Raw genomic sequence first — 17,866 nt, 5'->3', positions numbered from 1 at the left:
ACTCCTGGAATCAACCTCGGAGTAGGGTTTAGAGGAGCTGCAGCGGTGTCCTCTGAGGACTAGTCACTTCTGGCTCAACAAGAATGCGATGTGAACTCCGAATAGATCTGACACGTTCTTGGCCATGCCTCAAGAGGGTTGCTGGCGCTTCTTGATGCCTTGAGCAGCTGCAAGAGCACCTTTGACTGGAGAGTGGTTACTCTTTTGGTGCTCGCAAATTTGATATCCCACTTCTCAACGATACCAACCAGTTTCCAAGCCCAAAAGAGAAAGCTTGCCAGAATCAAAGGTTCTGCTGCTGAAACAAGCAGACAGCAGCCATGTATAATGTCAATTCTGCAGCAAAAGCTCGCATATGCATCGCAAATTCAGGGGCTCGTGCCAAACATCACCTGACTTCGACATGTGCCGATTTGCCATGCTCTGATAAGTTCACGGCAGCGGCAAGCAACAAGCTGAGCACGCAAATCTGTCGTATCCATCGTTTACTCAGGGGGAATTGCGAACAGATGGAGAGTCGAGATAAGCTCCTGAGCTAGCTTGCGTGCTTTTAATCGGCTTGTCCCATGTTCATCTTCTTCATTCACTCTACCCAACAACTCAACATGTACTTGCTGGTCTTGCCCCTTGTCATCTTGCTGATGAAGGTGCAGTCAAAGACAAAGAACTGTCAGCAGGTCATCTTGACATTCAGAGCCTATCCAAACAACACGGCCCACCAAGAAAAAACAACCTGTAAAGATCTATGCTATACCCCAGAAAACGCAATGTACAATACAGTGATGAATTGGAACAGCAAAGCGTTTGGCATTGACCCACCCAAATGCTTCGGCGATGACGGGGCCTGCGTCACTTTTGGTGAGCCAGATACTGGCAAAGCTGTGAAAGGTCAAATTCTCCAATGCACATGCGAAGCAAGGCTGGAAATTATGCGATGGCACAAGAAATCCGTTGGGCAGGATTCGTGTGGCACGAACACCGCAGAGGCTGCTAAACAACTGGCTACACAACTTGGTACTGGCGGCGAAAAGGGCCTGAAATGGGTGTATCGGACGATGAAGCCTGGAAAATCTGTCTATTGTGGTCATCGGAGGAACGCATGTAAGTGCATGTACACTGCAGGCACAAAGTGGCCACCCGAAAAAAGCTGTATTTCTTGAGAGCAAATGTTCTTCACATGTTCAACTAAGCCTTAGTTGTCATAGCATGCAGGCCTTCCACTTTTGCTTGGTTGACAAAGCTTGTCTAATCTCCTCGTCTTCATACAAGCGATCACTAAGCCTCCATCATCCTAGTCACTGAGCACGATAGGTTCAAGTTGCCGCTTCTGAGGAACAAGCGCAATCCTGCTTGATGGAGCACTCATCTCTTCATGCCGACTGAATGTGGTCGAGCGCTGGTGTGCATCTCGAATAGCTTGCTGACGATGCCGCATCTGTACCGTGTCAAAGTAATCCTCCATCGTTTCGAGAAAGAGAAGTTTGTCGAGTACTTCATCACCATACGCCATATCCGCTGCATACTCATCGAAATACTGGTGCACGCCATGCAACAGCGTTTCCCTCCACCCGGTTCTTCTGCGCGGCTGACCTGCCACTCCTTGATCCATGCTCATTTGTGGTGTTGCTGCAACAAGATCAGGTTGCCTGTCGATCTGATCGTAAAACTTGACTACTTTTGGATCTGCTCGAATGACCTCTGGCTTGAGCACTGCAATCTGTAGTCCCTCAAGTGTGCGACATCTTGACAACGCCACATACGCTTGTCCCGGTGAAAAGACCTTTTCGATCCGAATAAACGCACGGTCAAGCGTCATGCCTTGGCATTTGTGGATCGTAATGGCCCAAGCATGAATCAAGGGTATCTGCACGCGCACAGCGTGAATGTCTCGCGAGATTTGCACCTCCCAAGAAACGGGTTGGATGACTTTTGTTGCACCAGTGCAAAACAAGACGATCGGTAGTCGTACGGGACGGTCGCTGTTGGCTTTGCGAAATGAGAGCAATTCCTTTGCAGCGTTGCCGGTAGGGTCTTCCGCTGCGCGTTGTTTGAGCTCAACAAGACATTCAGCACCATCCACAAAATCAACAACAACGCCACGCGACCCATTCACAAGCCGTCCAGCAAAGTCAAGATTCTTGACAAGCATGACTTGTGCACCGACTGCAAGGCACAATTCTCGTGGTGCTTGTCCTTTGTCGAGCATACTGCGAAAGCTGTCACTAACCCTCTCGCCATAGCGATCATTTGGATCCACCAACAAGTCACCAGCTCGATAGACCTGCTGTGATTCTTGTAACTTTGCAAACTCCGTGCGATTGGTTCGATCAACATCAACCCGAGTTGGATGTAGATTTGTAGGAACAATGTCAATCAAGCCACCGCCTTGTTTCCCTGCTGCTGTATCTGCTGCAGAGTGCGTCGGAATTGGCTCTAGAGGCCGTACGCACTTTCTGAGCAGCGCAATATCGTCTTCGTTGGGTTTGCCAAAACGAATACGATTCAAACAACCCACAAACTCCTCATCTTCCTGTCGAAACACCTTTTTGAGCATGACGCGGACAAGTGACAATTCGGTCCAAGTGAGCGATTCGAATATATAGAGTGCATCCTTGTTGACGACATGCTTGCAACTATACTTGCCACAGCGAATCCATTCGGGATCGTCATACAATGGTGGCTGTAGGTGGCGAGGTGGTTCGTGACATGGGACCATTTTGACGTACCCGCATTTGCGACAAGTCCTCTCCACTGAGACTGGTGGCAGCTGGCAAAAGTCACCACACAGTATAATTTGGATGCCACCAAAGGGAGCCGAGTTTTTTCGTGCATGCCTAGCAATTTGATCGACTTTCTCAAATAGATCCACAGCAAGCATACTGACTTCGTCAATGATGAGAACGTCCAATTCTTGCCATCTAGCCCGTTTATTGCGGTCGAGGCTTGCGCAGTATGACTCCCAGCCTTTATTCCCCAGACCCACTTGCGCAAGACTGTGCAATGTGGTACCGCCCACGTTGATTGCAGCAATCCCACTCGGTGCAGTCACGGCAAAAGACCGCTTGACGCACTGCAAATACCGACAAATATTCTTGAGTGTAAAACTCTTGCCACATCCAGCTGATCCTGTGAAAAAAACATTCCTGCCAGCTTTGACAGCGTCGATGACGGCACGCTGTTCAGCACACAGTTGTGGATCCATGGTATACTGTTGTGCGATCCTATCCGGGTCATACATGGTATAACTGAGTGATTCGGAGGGTTCAGCCACCGCAAGGCCGAATCGAGCTAGGAGCGACATGCCTTGTTGTTTTCGCTTTTGGTTGCGTAGCTCAATCGCAGCGCGTTTCTTCTCTTCAATCATGCGACGTTTTTGTTCTTCAGGTGTCAGAGGGCTATCGGGCGACGTTGGCGTGCCCAAAGCAGAGAGCTGCGCTGAACTGGGAGTGGCGACGCCATAGGGCTTCATGTACTTTGATTCAGGCGTTGCAGTCGTGCGAGGATCGAGCCTTGAACGAGAGGGCGTCGCCGGCGCAACTTTATCTTTTGACGGGCTCAGTATACCGCTCTCGATGCCGATCGATGGATAGACGATTGGTTCTGAGCTGGCAGAAACCTCATGCATCATACTATCCTCAGATCCTTCACAGGCTGTAGTACTTGTAGCCATCTATAATGCGGCTGAAGGAGCGTGTTTGCAGATGAGCATACAGTAACAAGATGAGCTTAGTTTGAGCCAAAAGGCAAGACCGTGCAAGTATGCCGAAAGGCAGTGCAGAGACGAATGCAGTAGTAGCTAGCCTCTAGAGTAGCGTATCTAAGCAAGACATAGAGATGCTTTTTGTGTTGTGTTTACGCGTAGGTCGCATCGACGAAATTCGAGAAGAAGCTCGCCATCAGCAACCAACTCCATAAGACTCCATAAGGCTCGTCATCTGCTTCAGAGGCTCAGGGCACAACTGCAGACAACCTGTACTGCCGAACTGTGCATGAGTCTACGTGTACTGCTTCACACAACTGCTGCATTTGCTCTCACAGGCGCTTTTATCCGCTTGACAACCACCTCTCAGCTAAGAACATATACCAGGATGACCACTGACACATCACCTAAGCTGGCAGAAGCTCAAGATGCGTCAGGCCCTTCTGGTTCAATGACAGGTGCTTCCTCTGTCGCACAGGGAGCTGCACAAGCAAAAGAACCACTCCTTCTGCCATCATCAGAAGAAGCTGGCGATGGCCATAACCTGCAAGTCGGCGGCGATAAGGTCGTTCTTGACAGTCTTGGTCCTATTGTCTTGAACACAGATGGTTCGTTGTCTAGGATTGGCAATTGGGATCAAATGACAGAACCTGAGCGTTGTGCTACAAAACGTATGGTTGCAAAACGTAACTTGGCGAGGAAGAAGATGCTTGAGGCGAAGGAGCAGGCTGAGTCCGTTTGACACTGTCTATCTAGCGACGATATATGCATAATGAAGTATGATCAAAAGGTAGCCGTGATTGTGACTGTGAAGAGATGATGTCAACCGCCTGAAGGTCGAGCAGCAGCGACTCTCACGGACCATACGCGTCGGGCATGTCGCGTGCCTTGCTGCATTCATCACGGCTAGCAAGTCTCACTTGTCGCTCTCATCGCTGCATTGTACCGCAGTTTTCTCATCGTCGAATAGACGTCAGGCCCTTTGCACGACACAATAGTACTGCGACAGAAGCAAGCACTGACGATCCGTCGCCCTCTGCGGCAGCGCCCTTCCCTTTTCTATGGCCATCTCTACCAGAACCTCCCAAGGCCTCACCACATCATTTCCCGGCCATCATCACAGCGAATACCAACTCATTCACAGATAGGCTATTCATCAAATTACTCTCAGTCCTAGTCAATCACTCCTGGTTGAATCGGAGCATGAATTGGGGGTTGATCAATATGCTTGTTACGCAGCGAGAAATGAGCCTTCAGTTCATCAAGGGCTCTGGGTATGCGTTTGGTGAGTTTCTAGCAAGGTTGAGTGGGGAGAAGGAGGAACCCTGGCAAGCACTATGTACGGATGATTTTGCATCATTTCTGGAAGCCAAGTTGGCAGCGAGTCAGGTGAAGGGGAGTAAGATGCAGATTGCAACGCTGAACCAACCGAAAGTGGACCTACAACTGGCCATGCGTGATTGCTGGCTCTGGCTCGGTAAGCAAGAGGCCTTTGTCCTCGACGATGGGAAAGTGGGTGGTATCAAGGATTCCGAGTCACTCAGGGATCCCAAATCTCGGACTGTCTGTGTACAGCTGCCCTTCACTGCATTGGTACAGGAACCCACAGAAGACGGGACTTCCATTCCACCACTCGACTATGCAGGTGAAGCTGGAATTCGCTTTGCAGTGGATGTGGAGATGGAAGGCGAGTTTGTGTATGCGTATGAGGGCGAGGAGATGCGAGTGACCCGGCAGACCGTGGTTCGCTTCTCGTCGCAGCACTTTCCTGCGTATCGCTGCAAAACGGATGCTGAGCGGAGTGCGCGGATATTCAAGATTCGCGAGTCGTTGGAGTGGAAGATATGGGATGTGGACTACGTGTACCAGTCCTCTGCCTGGTCTGATCACCGGGCCGGCGTGTAGGAAGCACTCTCTGCATGAATATATCCAATATCCAATATATATCCAATATATAGCCTGGTGAATGTCGCTTCTTTCCCTTCCATCGCCCGAAACGACACAGAAGCAGCACAGCACATTCGAGATATCCAGCAGGATCACAGGGCCAGCTACAGAGAGACAAGGCAGAGGATATCGTCGGACAAGAGCAACAGAACACACAGGACCGGATGTCCATCTTCACGCGGGACCAGCTCCTGCATCTGCGGGAATCACCGCTCGTAGCCGCCATTAATCCCGAGCTGCCACCGTGGATCTCAAGTGAAGCCATTGAAAAGGCGCAGAAGGAACCGCGTGTTGCTACGCGCATCGCTGGACCTGTTACAACGAAACCTGGTGCGCTCTCTTCCTATCTTCAGCTGATTATATCAAGAACGATGAAAACTAACAGCCATCATCAGGCGAGACGGCGGATAACGATGGATTCATCCTAAGAGAACCAAGAAGCAAGCGTGACTCGCGCGACAAGGATACACGCGGCTCAGCGGATCGATTGTTTGAGCGTCGCAATCCACTCTCGAAGGAAGACCGTGGCTTTGATAAGAATGATGTCTTCAAATCCCTGAGAGAACCTAGACGACCGGAGGCTGGGGAGGAGAACTTTGCTTCTCGTCGAGGACTCAAAAAGGCTGCTGCTCAATCAACCAGGGAGTCACGAGAAGCACCAGCTTGGGCGCAAGAAAAGAAGGCGAATGCTCATGCAAGTGCAGCGGCAGAGGCAGGGAAAGACGAAGACAACGATCCAAGTGGCAAGACAATTGATGACTTTGAGCGCTGGAAGGCCAGTATGCGTAAAGCAGAAGGACTCGAAGCAGGTGCACAGGCGAGTGAGACGGTCCTGCCACCACTCCAGCAAGCAGCGTCGTCCCCTGCAAAGGAAGTCAAAGCACCGCCTGGCTTCACACCGGCCATGGCATCCACTGAAGATGGTGAAGCACTCATGAATAAGCTGTTTGCAGCAGGTGGAGCATCATCCATCCAACCATCGCCTGAAAAACAGCACAAGGCCTCACCACCCGGGCACAGCTCTGTCGCTGCTGGTGGAAGCAGCAAGTTTAGCAAATTCTTCTCAGCTGCTGGACCAACGCCAGCTGCACGCCAAGAAGCACGACCGCAGCAAGTTGTGCAACAGCAGCCTGATGCTCTTGCAGCGTTCGCTGAAGCCAGCAGTGGGAAGCCAAAGAACAAGGATGATGTGGAAGGCTTGGAACGTATCCTGGCAATGCTCTCATCGTCTCAGGGACAGCAGAAATCCGGCCCGCCTGCGTCTCAGCATCAAGGTGGACAGCGGCAACATCATGAACCTACTGGTGGTTCGGGCGATGTCTATGCAAGTCGTGGTAATAACCCCTCACAACCACTCCGTGGACAAGGCTTTCCTGGTCCAGCAGCCCATGCTCCGTACTTGCAATACCCTGATCGCAATGCAATGCTAGGCATGCAACCTGGAGATGTCAACATGTTGCCACCACGAACGCACCCAACAAGTCCTCAAAAAGATCGAAACAGTCGTGGTATCGTTGCCTTTTCACCAGAACACGAACACCTGCGTTATGCTCAACAAACACAACCGCCCAACATGGTTGGTGGGTATGGTGGACCGCCCTCGCATCGTCAACAGGGGCCGCCCATGGGTATGCATGGTCCTATGGGTCCACTTGTCCCACCACCGCCCATGTCGATGCCTGCTATGCGCGATGGATCAGGTGGTGTCGATGGGATTTTGGGACATCATGCACAAAATCAAGATTTCTTCAGTAGCTTGTTGTCTCAAGCTGGTCCATTGCCGCCTCACCATCATCATCAACAACAACAACAACAGCAGCATCATTCTTTTCACCAGCAGCAGCAACACCAGGTGGGAGGAGGACCGACGTCGCCGGTGAATGCGATGGCCGGATTAGCGGGTAGGCCGCCACAAACGCGTGAGGAAGCAGCGTATGTGCAACAGAGGATGCGCGAACAAGCTATGGCGAATGGCTCGAGACGGTATGAAGGTGGTGAAGGCGGCGCTGGGCTGCCTCAAGGTCAAGCTTGGTCCTTGGATCCAAGGATGCCGCCGTCGTCGTCTGGGCCGTCGCAGCCTTACAGGTGATTTTGGGATATACATTCTGAGAGAGACGCTTGAGTTGCTTTCTGACCATGTTTAGGGATGTCCGCATGTCATGTCTCTGGCCATCTTCCTCACCGTCGTCTACGTGTATCCCTGCTGTGCTCTATGTCTGTGACTGCTCCTTTTCCTTCTTTCGCCTTCTGCGACGACTCAACCGACTCGAGGCCTCATACACGCCCTCTACTCTTCTCCGCCTGATACAAACATGCCTATGACTGAGTCCAAGAAGGCTCTCGCAGCGAGTATATGCGCATATCTACAACAGTCCATCGACGAAGGCACTGTACCTAGCAACAGCGCAACAGACATCCAACAAGCCATCACCTCCATTTCAACAGCTTTTGGAACAGACGGGGTCCCAGCGACCGGTGCAGGTCTTGAGCAAATCTATGCAGTCTATGAAAAGACTCAAAAGTCACGGAGTCGACCTGATACGACCGCAGCAGCAGCAGCAGCAGCAGTAGCAGAAACGACAGAACCATCAGCTGAAGATGTCAAAGCCGCCGAGAGTTTCAAGTCTCTTGGAAATGCAGCCATGACTAAGAAGGATTACAAGGAAGCGGTGGCGCAGTACTCAAAAGCGCTCGACTTGGTACCACGAGCAAAAGTCTATCTCAGTAATCGCGCAGCTGCGTATTCTAGCTTGGGAGAGCATGAGCTTGCAGTACGGGATGCACGCAAGGCATGTGATGTGGATCCGACGTACGGTAAAGCGTGGTCACGATTGGGACATGCGCTGTATGTCAGTGGTGATGTGGAAGCTGCGAAGAAGGCGTATGAGCAAGGTTGTACCGTTGATCCTGGAAGTGAGATTATGAAGCGTGGTTTGGAGACGTGTTCACGCAAATTGCAGGATTCACAGCAGGCAACGACGAGGAATGGTCCTGCGAATGGCACAGCAGGTGGTATGCCTGATCTCGCTGCCATGGCCAACATGTTTGGTGGTGCAGGTGGTGCAGGTGGTGGTATGCCAGACATGTCAGCCATGATGAACAACCCGGCCTTCATGAGCATGGCACAGAACCTGATGCAGTCTGGCGCGCTCGAGGGACTCCTCAATAACCCGCGCATGGCACAGATGGCCGAGCAGATGCAGCAGGGAGGCGGTATGCCGGATGTTCAGAGCATGATGCAGGACCCGGAGATACGCAACATGGCAGAGACCTTTGGCCGCAACATGGGCTTGGACCCAGAGGAGCTGAGAAGGCAGCAGCAGCAGCAGCAGCAGCAGCAGCAGCAGCAGAACGAAGATGGCGACCCATAAGGGTTCCCTGTAGTCTCATCCATATCTATTCATCCTCAAAAGTATCTACCGACGACATCCACGCCCAAGAAGGCCATCCACCCAGGCGGGCCATGGCCCCGTACCTCATCTACGCCTCAAATACACATCCAACGTTTCGCATACCAGAACTACTCTCCCTGGCCAAGTTCAATGGTATCGCACTCGACCCTGCTGCCCTCCAGCACGACCTATCGCAGCCCTTCCTCGTACTAGACCTGAAAGATGACGACGAAGCACGGCGCCTCATCGCGCGCAGTCTCAGCATCAAGGGAATCTATGCGCTCCTCGCTACAGGCAAAGACCATGCAGCGCTGCATGATGCACTCAAGCAACACATCGAGTATCCCTTTCCTGCGTATTGCAACGTCTCCTTCAAGTTCATTGTCGACTCCTTTGAACGGAAACGATCCATTGCAGACCAGCAGGCAGTCATCAATGACTTTGCACATCTCAACTGGCAGGGCAAAATTGATATGAAGGCGCCAGACGAGGTATTCTACGTTTTCGAGCACTGGTTCGATACCTTCGTACTCGATGTCGAAGCAACGCTACAACGTGTCTTCTTCACAAGAGCCGTGAAGAATGCGTCTACAGCCCGGTCAAGAGGGCTCATCTCGCAGTATGATCTCAAGAAGCGCGAGTATCTCGGGACAACATCGATGGATGCCGAATTATCTCTACTCACAGCGAACCAAATCCTCGCCACCGACGGCGGTCTTGTATATGATCCCTTTGTCGGTACAGGCAGCTTCCTCATCGCTGCCAGTGCATTTGGTGCTACTTGCATCGGCAGTGACATTGACGGCCGACAAGTTCGTGGTACGACGAGACTCAGGCAGCAACGTCGCAAAGACGCAGATTGGAACGCAAAACGCAACATTTCCTACTCTCACAAAGACGTCGTACTTGATCCATCGCTTGCTAAGAAGGACTCTGACTTGCAAATTAATATCCAGACCAATTATGATCAGTATGATTTCCCACATCTCCTGCTCGATTGTCTTGTCTTTGACATCAAGCATCCACCATGGCATACGAATTTACAAGTCGACGGTATCGCTACAGATTGCCCCTACGCTATTCGTGCAGGTGCCAAAACACTCGGCAGAGATCTGAGCAAGCCAAAGACGCAAAAACACTATGCGGATCAGGACAGGAGCTTACCGTCACGAGTGCCACAGACTCAAGGTGGTGGTTTTGTTCATCAGCGACAGGATTACCTGCCCCCAAAGAAACCGTATGAGCTCGATGAGATGATGGCTGATTTGCTCAATACGTCCTTCACGCTGCTCAAACCAGGTGCTCGATTAGCAGTGTGGCTGCCGATACTGCCAGAAGAGGATACCTTGCCAGTACTCGACAAGGTCTTCACAGACCAGACTGAGCGTGGCCTCCAAAAGAAGGCGCTCAAAGCAGCATTGCACATACGAAATCGACAACTTGAGCGAGAAGCACTGCAGCCTGAGGGCCAACTCGCCGCCAAGCACAAGAACAAACTTCCGCCATCCTTGCTCAACCACACTGGCATGCATCTGGTGTCTGACAGTGTTCAGATTTTCAGTCGATGGAGCCGTCGTTTATTGACTTTTGAAAAGGTCATCGGGCAAGAAAGCATAGATTTAGATTCACCACAGCATAGCGTTGCATCTGCATAGCATTTATAGTCATCATGATTTCAAATACATTCCCGTCCAATCTGCAGAAGGGCCGCCTCGATGCTCTCTGCAAGTCCCTTGGGTGCCTCGCTACGAGCACAGCGTGAAAGGCACTTGACAAGTCCGGGCCAACTGGCTCGACATAGCTCACGCACACGCGGTCGAGCTTGAGAGACCACTTCAGGGTCTGCTAGATGTTGCAGCAGAATTGTCAGTGCATGCATATCTGGTTCCTTGATGGGTGCATGTCCTGAAGTAGGAAAGGCAGCCATCAAGGACTCTAGTAAGCCTGTGCTGCGTTGCACGGTATATGCCATGGCAGTTTCGCCACACACTTCGAGACCAGCATGCGTTCCATCAGCAGTACCAAGTGTGCTCATCCGCAAGAGCTCAAGCAAGCACCATTCTCTGAGAAGGCCATCTTTGTGAGCCACAAGAGTACCGTCCACTGAATGCTCAAAAAACGATCCTTCAAACAAGGCATTGCAGTAACGCTGGAGAGGACGCTCGCCAATTTCGCCAATGGCTGGCACCAAGCGGGCGTGAAGCCGATTGAGAGCAGTCAGAACATATTCTTCAGACTGATTTTCTGATGGCGCAAACAGATGGCATGCCAGAGTCGTGGATTCTGCCCAGGCTGCTTGAGTCATGGGTTGTGTGTGTGGCGCTTCAAGAAGCTTGAAAGCCAACTCAAGTGCATTTTGCCAGACAATGTGGTGTCGGGCGGCGTCCTTGACGGAGGCTGCTTCAAATCGACAGCCAATGTATTTGTTGAGTTGCGCAAGACATGCAATCATGCAACCCCATTCCTCGTCCTGCGAAGAATGATAGTATCGCTCAAAGAGTTGCAATAGTTGAATGGAAAAGGCGACGAAAGTAGGGACACCGTCCCATGACGATGCGGTCGACGGTCGACGGAGTGTGTACGATGCTCGAGCTTCTGGTGACATGACTGAAAATCCCATTGATTCAGTCATGCTTGAAAGCAACATGGGCCGTTTCTCTGGTAGCCTCTCTAGCAGAATCTCCCATGTCGCCAAGATGGACTTTTGAAGTGCAGTAACATGGTCAATATCGAGCAAGTAGGACGGACTACCCTGATATGCCAGTGCAGCTCGTAATATTGCTGCAGTACGGGACAGCATCTCTTCGTCATCCAGCCGAACCACAAGTGACCGTAGCGAATCGATGTACTTTGTCAAAACTTCCTGCGTATGTCCACTAGCAGAAGTCAGCGTATCACCGACCTGCAACCAAGTCGGAATCTCAATCGCTGCAACACTCTGTCTCGTGTCCTGTGAGATGTTCGCTTCTTCGACACAGTTATGTAGCAAGGTAAAATTGTGAATGGCAACAGCAGAAGAACCCTCGCATATAGCCGCGTTGCCCAAGAGGTTGACATGCTCGTGCCACCGTTCATGCAGTAATTTCGAATCAGCCCAAATTGCCAACGCATTCATGTACATGCGTGTAGCACTTGAGACGATGAGGTTCAGTGTTTCTGAGTCACGGATGCCTGTAACAGGCTCAAGCAGCAATTGGACACCGACTGACCAAGTCTCATCACCGAGCTTGAGAAGTTTGCCATCGAGTATGCGGAAAATGATGTAAAGGGCAGAGTTGCGTACTTCGCGTTGATCATGATGAGCCACCTGAATGAGTGCTGAGATCATGGCCTGCCAAAGTCTATCGTGCTTCAAATCGGCAGGCAGAGTCAGCGCATCAGCCACCATCCACAGCAGATTGACTGAAGACAGACTGATATTGATATCTGCAGTCTGTGTGCTGCACAGCAGGAGGATGTCAACCAGCTCTGGAAAGTGCTCTGTAGGTAACCCAATTAAGTAGTCTGAACAAATCAGCTCTAGTGAGCCAAAAGCTGAGCGCACAAGCGATGCGACGTTACTAGCACGACTTCGCTCATGTGGTTCTGGAAAGTGATCACTGAAAGAACGGGGCGTTCTCGGGGTCGATGGTACACTCGCAGGCATCAGCTCGGTCGACTTGATTGCACGATGAACAACGTTCAAGAGCAACTCCCAAGATGTCAAGTTGTGTCCGACATATTGCAAAACATGTGCGACTGTCTCTAACTGCACGTTCTTGATGAGCAGGCTGCGACTGGTCAGATCCTTGATAGCATCAATGAAACAGCATTGAGGGTCACTTTGACTTTCAACAGAATCTCGAATGGCGGTCCCTAGTATTTCTGCTGCCGCCAGTGATTCGGATTGCTCGATTTCGGCAGCCAGGTATGTGCGAACGAGATCCCAGGCAACCTTTGCATTATCTGTATTTTCGGCGAAACGGTCTATGCACGCTTTGCAAATAAGCGCAAGCTTGTTGAGGTTGAAAGCAGTGACATCAGAGGGAGGTCCAGGTGTTGAAACTGAACTTGTGATGGAGGCAACAGATAAAAGTCTTTGCCTCAAAAAGGTAGGGCTTGCCAGCGGTGTCGTTGTATCCACCTCGCCGATCATCAAAAGCGCTTGCAGCATCGCGACAAACGACGAATCAGGCGTTCCGCTGATTGTTACGAAGAAGTCCCGAATCTGCTGGAGCAGTTTTGATGAGAGCTGAATATCTCCCGCTTTGCCTTGTTCATCGGGCACTGAAGCCCGTCTAGCATCCAAGAGCGGCTCTGCGGATCTCAAAATGCCAAGGACCATGTTCCAGCTTGCTTCATCGAACTTGTCCCACAGAGTTTTGGATGTGCGAAGGAAAGCTTCAAGGCAGTGGTAGGACCGTGGCGACATGTGACGACCTGTTGAAGCGGATAGTGCCAGCCTGCCTAGCCTTTTCAGGCATGCATTTCGCGCTGTCAATGCTTCGCTTCCTTGAGTCGAGTTCAATGACAATGAAGCGAGATTTTCAACGCATTCTTGCTCCATTGTGCTCGATATGCTGCTCGACATGAATGCAGAATTGAGACGCAGCAGATTCCGCCAAGCAGGGCTCTGCCGTCGAGAGAGCCGAGTGATGATCTGAAATAGCAACATAAGATTGTAGCTGGGCAATGAAGGGAGCTCTGAGGAACCGGAAGTAAGCAACTTGCGCTCTGGCACAAGCCACTCACCTAGGCCCTCGCTTGTGGCGACAGACTCAAAGACGAGTCCCTCTGAGTTGACTTCTGCATCTTCAGTAGCGGGTGCAGATTGAGCATAAGAGCCAAGATCGGGCAAGTCTTGCTCAAATTCAAGCAGGGTACTCGTCAATGTCAGATGCTGTTCGTCCAGCAAGCCAGCGCTCGCTTGGCTGATCACTTCAAACAAGAGAGTTTGTAGCTTGGTAGGCTTGCGTAATGCCTCCAAGATGTCTTCGAATAGCTCTGGAATGAGTCTCCTTGTAATGCGCGCTACTCTGACACACACAGGGAAGCTGTTGGAGGGTGATTTGAGGAACTCATGCAAGAACGGCACGACCACTTTGCTGATGAGAGCAGTGTCTTGTCCTTCTGTGACACTTTCAATCAGTTCAAGCGACAGTAGAGGCTGGATGCCTTTGAGCCGTGCAATCTTGACTTCACCGGCTTCCGCTATTCTGCAGAGCTCTTGCAAGATGACTAGACATTCTGGAAGGGATCGCTCAAATATTAGAGATATCAGCTGCTGGAGCGAAGCTGAGGCAATCGATCCAACGATACCATTGGCATCTAGCAATCCCACTGGGATCGAGAGACTGTCAAAAAGATCGTCATCCAATATTCTCAAGTCGCAGGAGTAGATGAGCGGTAGCAGCTGCAGCACTTTGAGCTGCACATCCTGAGCCAAAGCAGATAAGGTCTTCAATGACGCTATCAACGGACTCAATTGATCCTGTCAGTTAGCTGAGGCCCTGTAATGGGGGACGGTTTACTTGTGGCAGCTGCTTTGTCGCTAGCAAATGGCTCACAGCAGACAAAGCGGGCAAAGCTTGCTTTGCACTACGAGCTTTTGCGGCCTTCCCAACAGCTGCGACTTGCTCAGCAGCTGATACCATCCCTGCTACGTATGCATACGTCGCGTCTTGTCTCTAGGCAATGCTGCAACGTCGCCTTCTCACTGCTCCACTTATGCGACGCGACCTTCAGATGGGAGGATTCTACACCGTTCACTTGGCAAAGTTGGTATTGCATTGTGCTCCGATGAGACAGATAAATGAGGCTCAAGAAGGGTCGCCAGAAAGGGAACGTAGAGTAGAATAGATGCGTTAGATTATGAAAATCACATTAGATAGTTTTGAAGAGTTCAGGCCTGCTGCACTCAATGAAAGGAGGAAGTCCGACTGGGACCTCTTACTTGTAGGTGACTGTGAGGCGGTAGGCATCACAGTTGGCGTTCTCAGTATCAGCCATCACACCGGTGAAGTCCTTGTGAGTGCCCGTGAAGATAATCTGGCCGAAAGAGTCAGATGTACCAATGTTGCAGCCGTACCAGGTGTTCTCGGCGTTGAACTCGAGCTGGCCAGTGGAGCTGATGGAGAAACCCTTCTGTGCCGTGGTGAGGTCAGCAACGGCATTGCACTGGAGCTGATTGCCGGCAGAGATCTCGCATGCGCGGCTGTATTGGTCGTAGAGGGAGCCGTCCTTGAGTGAGAAGACGGTGGCAACAGAAGCGAGGCCCTTCTTGTTGGCAACATCCTGGGCAGGGTATGGTGAACCACACTGAATCTGGCCGTCAAAGATCGAGCCAGCTGGCCTGCTTGCAGTAGGGCAGTTGAGTGTGAAGTTCTTGTTGGGTGTGGAAGGTGTGCAGCCAGGGTTGTAGACTGGCTGGTCACGAGGCTTGCAAGGTCCAGGGAACTTGTACCTGGTGAAGTCCCAGGTGCTCTTGCAGTAAGGGTAGCCAAGAGGCAAGATGACATTGGTAGGGCAGGCAGGAGGCCAAGCAGGAAGAGGGTTCCACCAGTTCCAGATGCTGCTGATGCTGCCGAAGCCGCCAAAGAGCAATGAGAGAGTAGGGTCAGCAGCAGGGGCAGCTTGGACCTGTGCCGTGGAAGCAACGAGGACAGTGGCGACAGTAGAGAACTTCATGGTGTAGATAGGATTTGTTCTTGATGGAGCTGCTTGAGTGCTTGGAAGATGTCGGATATCGAGAGGACATAGGTCCCTTCTTATACTTGAGCTGGTCGTAGAACCATAAGCTGGACCATTACAATTTACTGGGCCTTTGCCTATGCATCCACAGCTAAATGTCGGCGCATTGCAGTAGCGTTTCAGCTTTCACGATCTAGTCCCAAGCACAAGCTTGCTCTAGCACTGCGGGAGAGAAACAGACCTTCGCTTAATCAGCTGGCTGCAGTTGGCTGTGCGGCATCGTCCCTTATTTTGGAGTTTAAGGGACGGCTAGAATCCGAATTTGAAGGGTAAACCATCAGATGGAGAGGCATCCGCAAGGCCCTGCCTGTAAACACGCCTAGCGAGGGAAAGAGACGGCAGGCCCGGTGAGCTTTAAGGTGGCCTCCGGAGCGGTCGTCTTGACTTTTCGGCCTATTCGACTATGTTCCTTGTCCAGCCGCGGAGGGATGTCAGTGAGATGCAGCCAGCGGCACGCTGCGCTAGTGCCTTCAAGCATGTTAGCTCATTGTTTCATGCACAAGGGCAATCCTCCACAACCTTAGTTTCCATCGCACTACACTTGAGCAGAGGATGAGATCTTAGCGAGTCAAACATATTGACAGCTCACTTGTGATAGCCCGTCTCAAGCTCTGTAGTTATGACAAGAGCAGCTAAGCTTTGACGTATCACGAGACATAGCATCAAACGGACGAATAAGCTCACATGAGTGAGTGAGCAAGTCACAGCAGAGCTCTATTATTCTGTCAGTCGTGAGTAGAAAGATGTGGAGCAAGGGCACGGGCGGCCAGGACGGTGCCGGTGTTTCACTTGTTTGAGCTCGAGTTGTTCACGGTGCAGACGCAAAAGTGGCGCAGGGCAGGTCAAGCCTCGAGACGTTTCAGATGATAAGTTGAAGGTATCGCGTAAGACCAGGACTGTGATGAGTATGCATGAAGAATATTATAAGTACATCTATGAGAGCTTAGACCAGCTAGAGCTCGAAATATGGTAGAAGTTTTGAGAAGCCAAAACCTACTTGTAGGTGACGGTGAGGCGGTAGGCATCGCAGTTGGCGTTCTCAGTGTCAGCCATCACACCGGTGAAGTCCTTGTGAGTGCCCGTGAAGATAATCTGGCCGAAAGAGTCAGATGTACCAATGTTGCAGCCGTACCAGGTGTTCTCGGCGTTGAACTCAAGCTGACCAGTGGAGCTGATAGAGAAACCCTTCTGTGCCGTGGTGAGGTCAGCAACGGCATTGCATTGGAGCTGGTTGCCGGCAGAGATCTCGCATGCGCGGCTGTATTGGTCGTAGAGAGAGCCGTCCTTGAGTGAGAAGACAGTGGCAACTGAAGCGAGGCCCTTCTTGTTGGCAACATCCTGTGCAGGGTATGGTGAGCCACATTGAATCTGGCCGTCAAAGATCGAGCCAGCTGGCCTGCTTGCAGTAGGACAATTGAGTGTGAAGTTCTTGTTGGGTGTGGAAGGTGTGCAGCCAGGGTTGTAGACTGGCTGATCACGAGGCTTGCAAGGTCCAGGGAACTTGTACCTGGTGAAGTCCCAAGTGCTCTTGCAGTAAGGGTAGCCGAGAGGCAAGATGACATTGGTAGGGCAGGCAGGAGGCCATGCAGGGAGGGGGTTCCACCAGTTCCAGATGGTGCTGACGCTGCCGAAGCCGCCAAAGAGCAACGAGAGGGTAGGGTCAGCAGTCGGGGCAGCTTGGACCTGTGCCGTGGAGGCAACGAGAATAGTGGCGACAGTGGAGAGTTTCATAATTTGACTGAGTAGTGTTCTTACTGTCGGGCTGGCTGATTGCTGAGATGATGCTGATTGCCAAAGGGATTTGCCTACCTTCTTATATTTGTGCTGGCCGTAGATGAAGGCAATTGGCCTTGAATGTTTAAGTTCTCATGTTCAGCTGGTCGACGCGTCTTGGCAGCTTTTCGCGATCTAGCTCACCTGGAAAAGTCGTTGAACTAGTCCCCTTATTTTCGCTGTGTCCAAGTTTAAGGGGTGGCCAGATTCCGGCCTGCAGGGTCGAGTTCTTCAGATGGCAAGATTATTCTACGATTCGCCCGGTGTCTGCAAAGACATGTCACAGCAGCACTTAACTTGCACAGCTAGACCCTGCCGAGCACAG

The 17,866-nt window shown here is 51.4% G+C and overlaps 8 protein-coding genes across 8 annotated transcripts; 7 read left to right on the top strand and 1 right to left on the bottom strand.

The window, feature by feature from the left end:
• Window positions 1–247: 247 nt before the first annotated feature.
• Window positions 248–1,214, top strand: BCR37DRAFT_382481 (uncharacterized protein). The gene has a single exon (XM_040869882.1). The coding sequence runs from the start codon at window positions 567–569 to the stop codon at window positions 1,158–1,160; it is 594 nt and encodes a 197-aa protein (XP_040723320.1). The 5' UTR covers window positions 248–566; the 3' UTR covers window positions 1,161–1,214.
• Window positions 1,215–3,894: 2,680 nt separating this feature from the next.
• On the top strand, window positions 3,895–4,494 carry BCR37DRAFT_382480 (uncharacterized protein). Its single transcript, XM_040869881.1, has one exon. It carries the CDS (start codon window positions 3,990–3,992, stop codon window positions 4,440–4,442), a length of 453 nt encoding a protein of 150 aa, XP_040723319.1. The 5' UTR covers window positions 3,895–3,989; the 3' UTR covers window positions 4,443–4,494.
• A 62-nt stretch (window positions 4,495–4,556) lies between these two features.
• Window positions 4,557–5,977, top strand: BCR37DRAFT_382479 (uncharacterized protein). Its single transcript, XM_040869880.1, has one exon. It carries the CDS (start codon window positions 4,577–4,579, stop codon window positions 5,603–5,605), a length of 1,029 nt encoding a protein of 342 aa, XP_040723318.1. The 5' UTR covers window positions 4,557–4,576; the 3' UTR covers window positions 5,606–5,977.
• On the top strand, window positions 5,693–8,004 carry BCR37DRAFT_382478 (uncharacterized protein). Its single transcript, XM_040869879.1, has 2 exons — window positions 5,693–5,977; window positions 6,043–8,004. Exons 1-2 carry the CDS (start codon window positions 5,812–5,814, stop codon window positions 7,734–7,736), a joined length of 1,860 nt encoding a protein of 619 aa, XP_040723317.1. The 5' UTR covers window positions 5,693–5,811; the 3' UTR covers window positions 7,737–8,004.
• On the top strand, window positions 7,960–9,018 carry BCR37DRAFT_403449 (uncharacterized protein; the record flags this gene model as incomplete). The annotated part of the gene is made up of 1 exon (XM_040872004.1): window positions 7,960–9,018. The coding sequence occupies one exon, from the start codon at window positions 7,960–7,962 to the stop codon at window positions 9,016–9,018; it is 1,059 nt and encodes a 352-aa protein (XP_040723316.1).
• Window positions 9,019–9,110: 92 nt separating this feature from the next.
• BCR37DRAFT_370759 (uncharacterized protein) lies at window positions 9,111–10,711 on the top strand (the record flags this gene model as incomplete). Its single annotated transcript, XM_040868333.1, has 4 exons — window positions 9,111–9,192; window positions 9,274–9,851; window positions 9,966–10,391; window positions 10,530–10,711. 4 exons carry the CDS (start codon window positions 9,111–9,113, stop codon window positions 10,692–10,694), a joined length of 1,251 nt encoding a protein of 416 aa, XP_040723315.1. The 3' UTR covers window positions 10,695–10,711.
• Window positions 10,712–10,714: 3 nt separating this feature from the next.
• BCR37DRAFT_394703 (uncharacterized protein) lies at window positions 10,715–14,672 on the bottom strand (the record flags this gene model as incomplete). The annotated part of the gene is made up of 2 exons (XM_040871511.1): window positions 10,715–14,509; window positions 14,550–14,672. The coding sequence occupies 2 exons, from the start codon at window positions 14,670–14,672 to the stop codon at window positions 10,715–10,717; spliced, it is 3,918 nt and encodes a 1,305-aa protein (XP_040723314.1).
• A 2,251-nt stretch (window positions 14,673–16,923) lies between these two features.
• On the top strand, window positions 16,924–17,546 carry BCR37DRAFT_382471 (uncharacterized protein; the record flags this gene model as incomplete). Its single annotated transcript, XM_040869878.1, has 1 exon — window positions 16,924–17,546. A coding segment is annotated over exon 1 (178 nt), but the record flags the coding sequence as incomplete, so codon positions are not given.
• Between the last annotated feature and the right edge of the window lie 320 nt (window positions 17,547–17,866).

Source organism: Protomyces lactucae-debilis (assembly GCF_002105105.1).
Source record: "Protomyces lactucae-debilis strain 12-1054 chromosome Unknown BCR37scaffold_18, whole genome shotgun sequence".
NCBI classification, from domain to species: Eukaryota; Fungi; Ascomycota; class Taphrinomycetes; order Taphrinales; family Protomycetaceae; genus Protomyces; species Protomyces lactucae-debilis.
This window is presented reverse-complemented; position numbering and strand designations above follow the sequence as displayed.

Excerpts from the sequence above, each read along its gene's own strand:
- BCR37DRAFT_382481 (XM_040869882.1), top strand. The coding sequence starts at position 567 with ATGTTCATCTTCTTCATTCACTCTACCCAACAACTCAACATGTACTTG.
- BCR37DRAFT_382480 (XM_040869881.1), top strand. The coding sequence starts at position 3,990 with ATGAGTCTACGTGTACTGCTTCACACAACTGCTGCATTTGCTCTCACA.
- BCR37DRAFT_382479 (XM_040869880.1), top strand. The coding sequence starts at position 4,577 with ATGTCGCGTGCCTTGCTGCATTCATCACGGCTAGCAAGTCTCACTTGT.
- BCR37DRAFT_382478 (XM_040869879.1), top strand. The coding sequence starts at position 5,812 with ATGTCCATCTTCACGCGGGACCAGCTCCTGCATCTGCGGGAATCACCG. Across the intron at positions 5,978-6,042 it reads ACCTGTTACAACGAAACCTG|GCGAGACGGCGGATAACGAT; the intron begins GTGCGCTCTCTT and ends AGCCATCATCAG.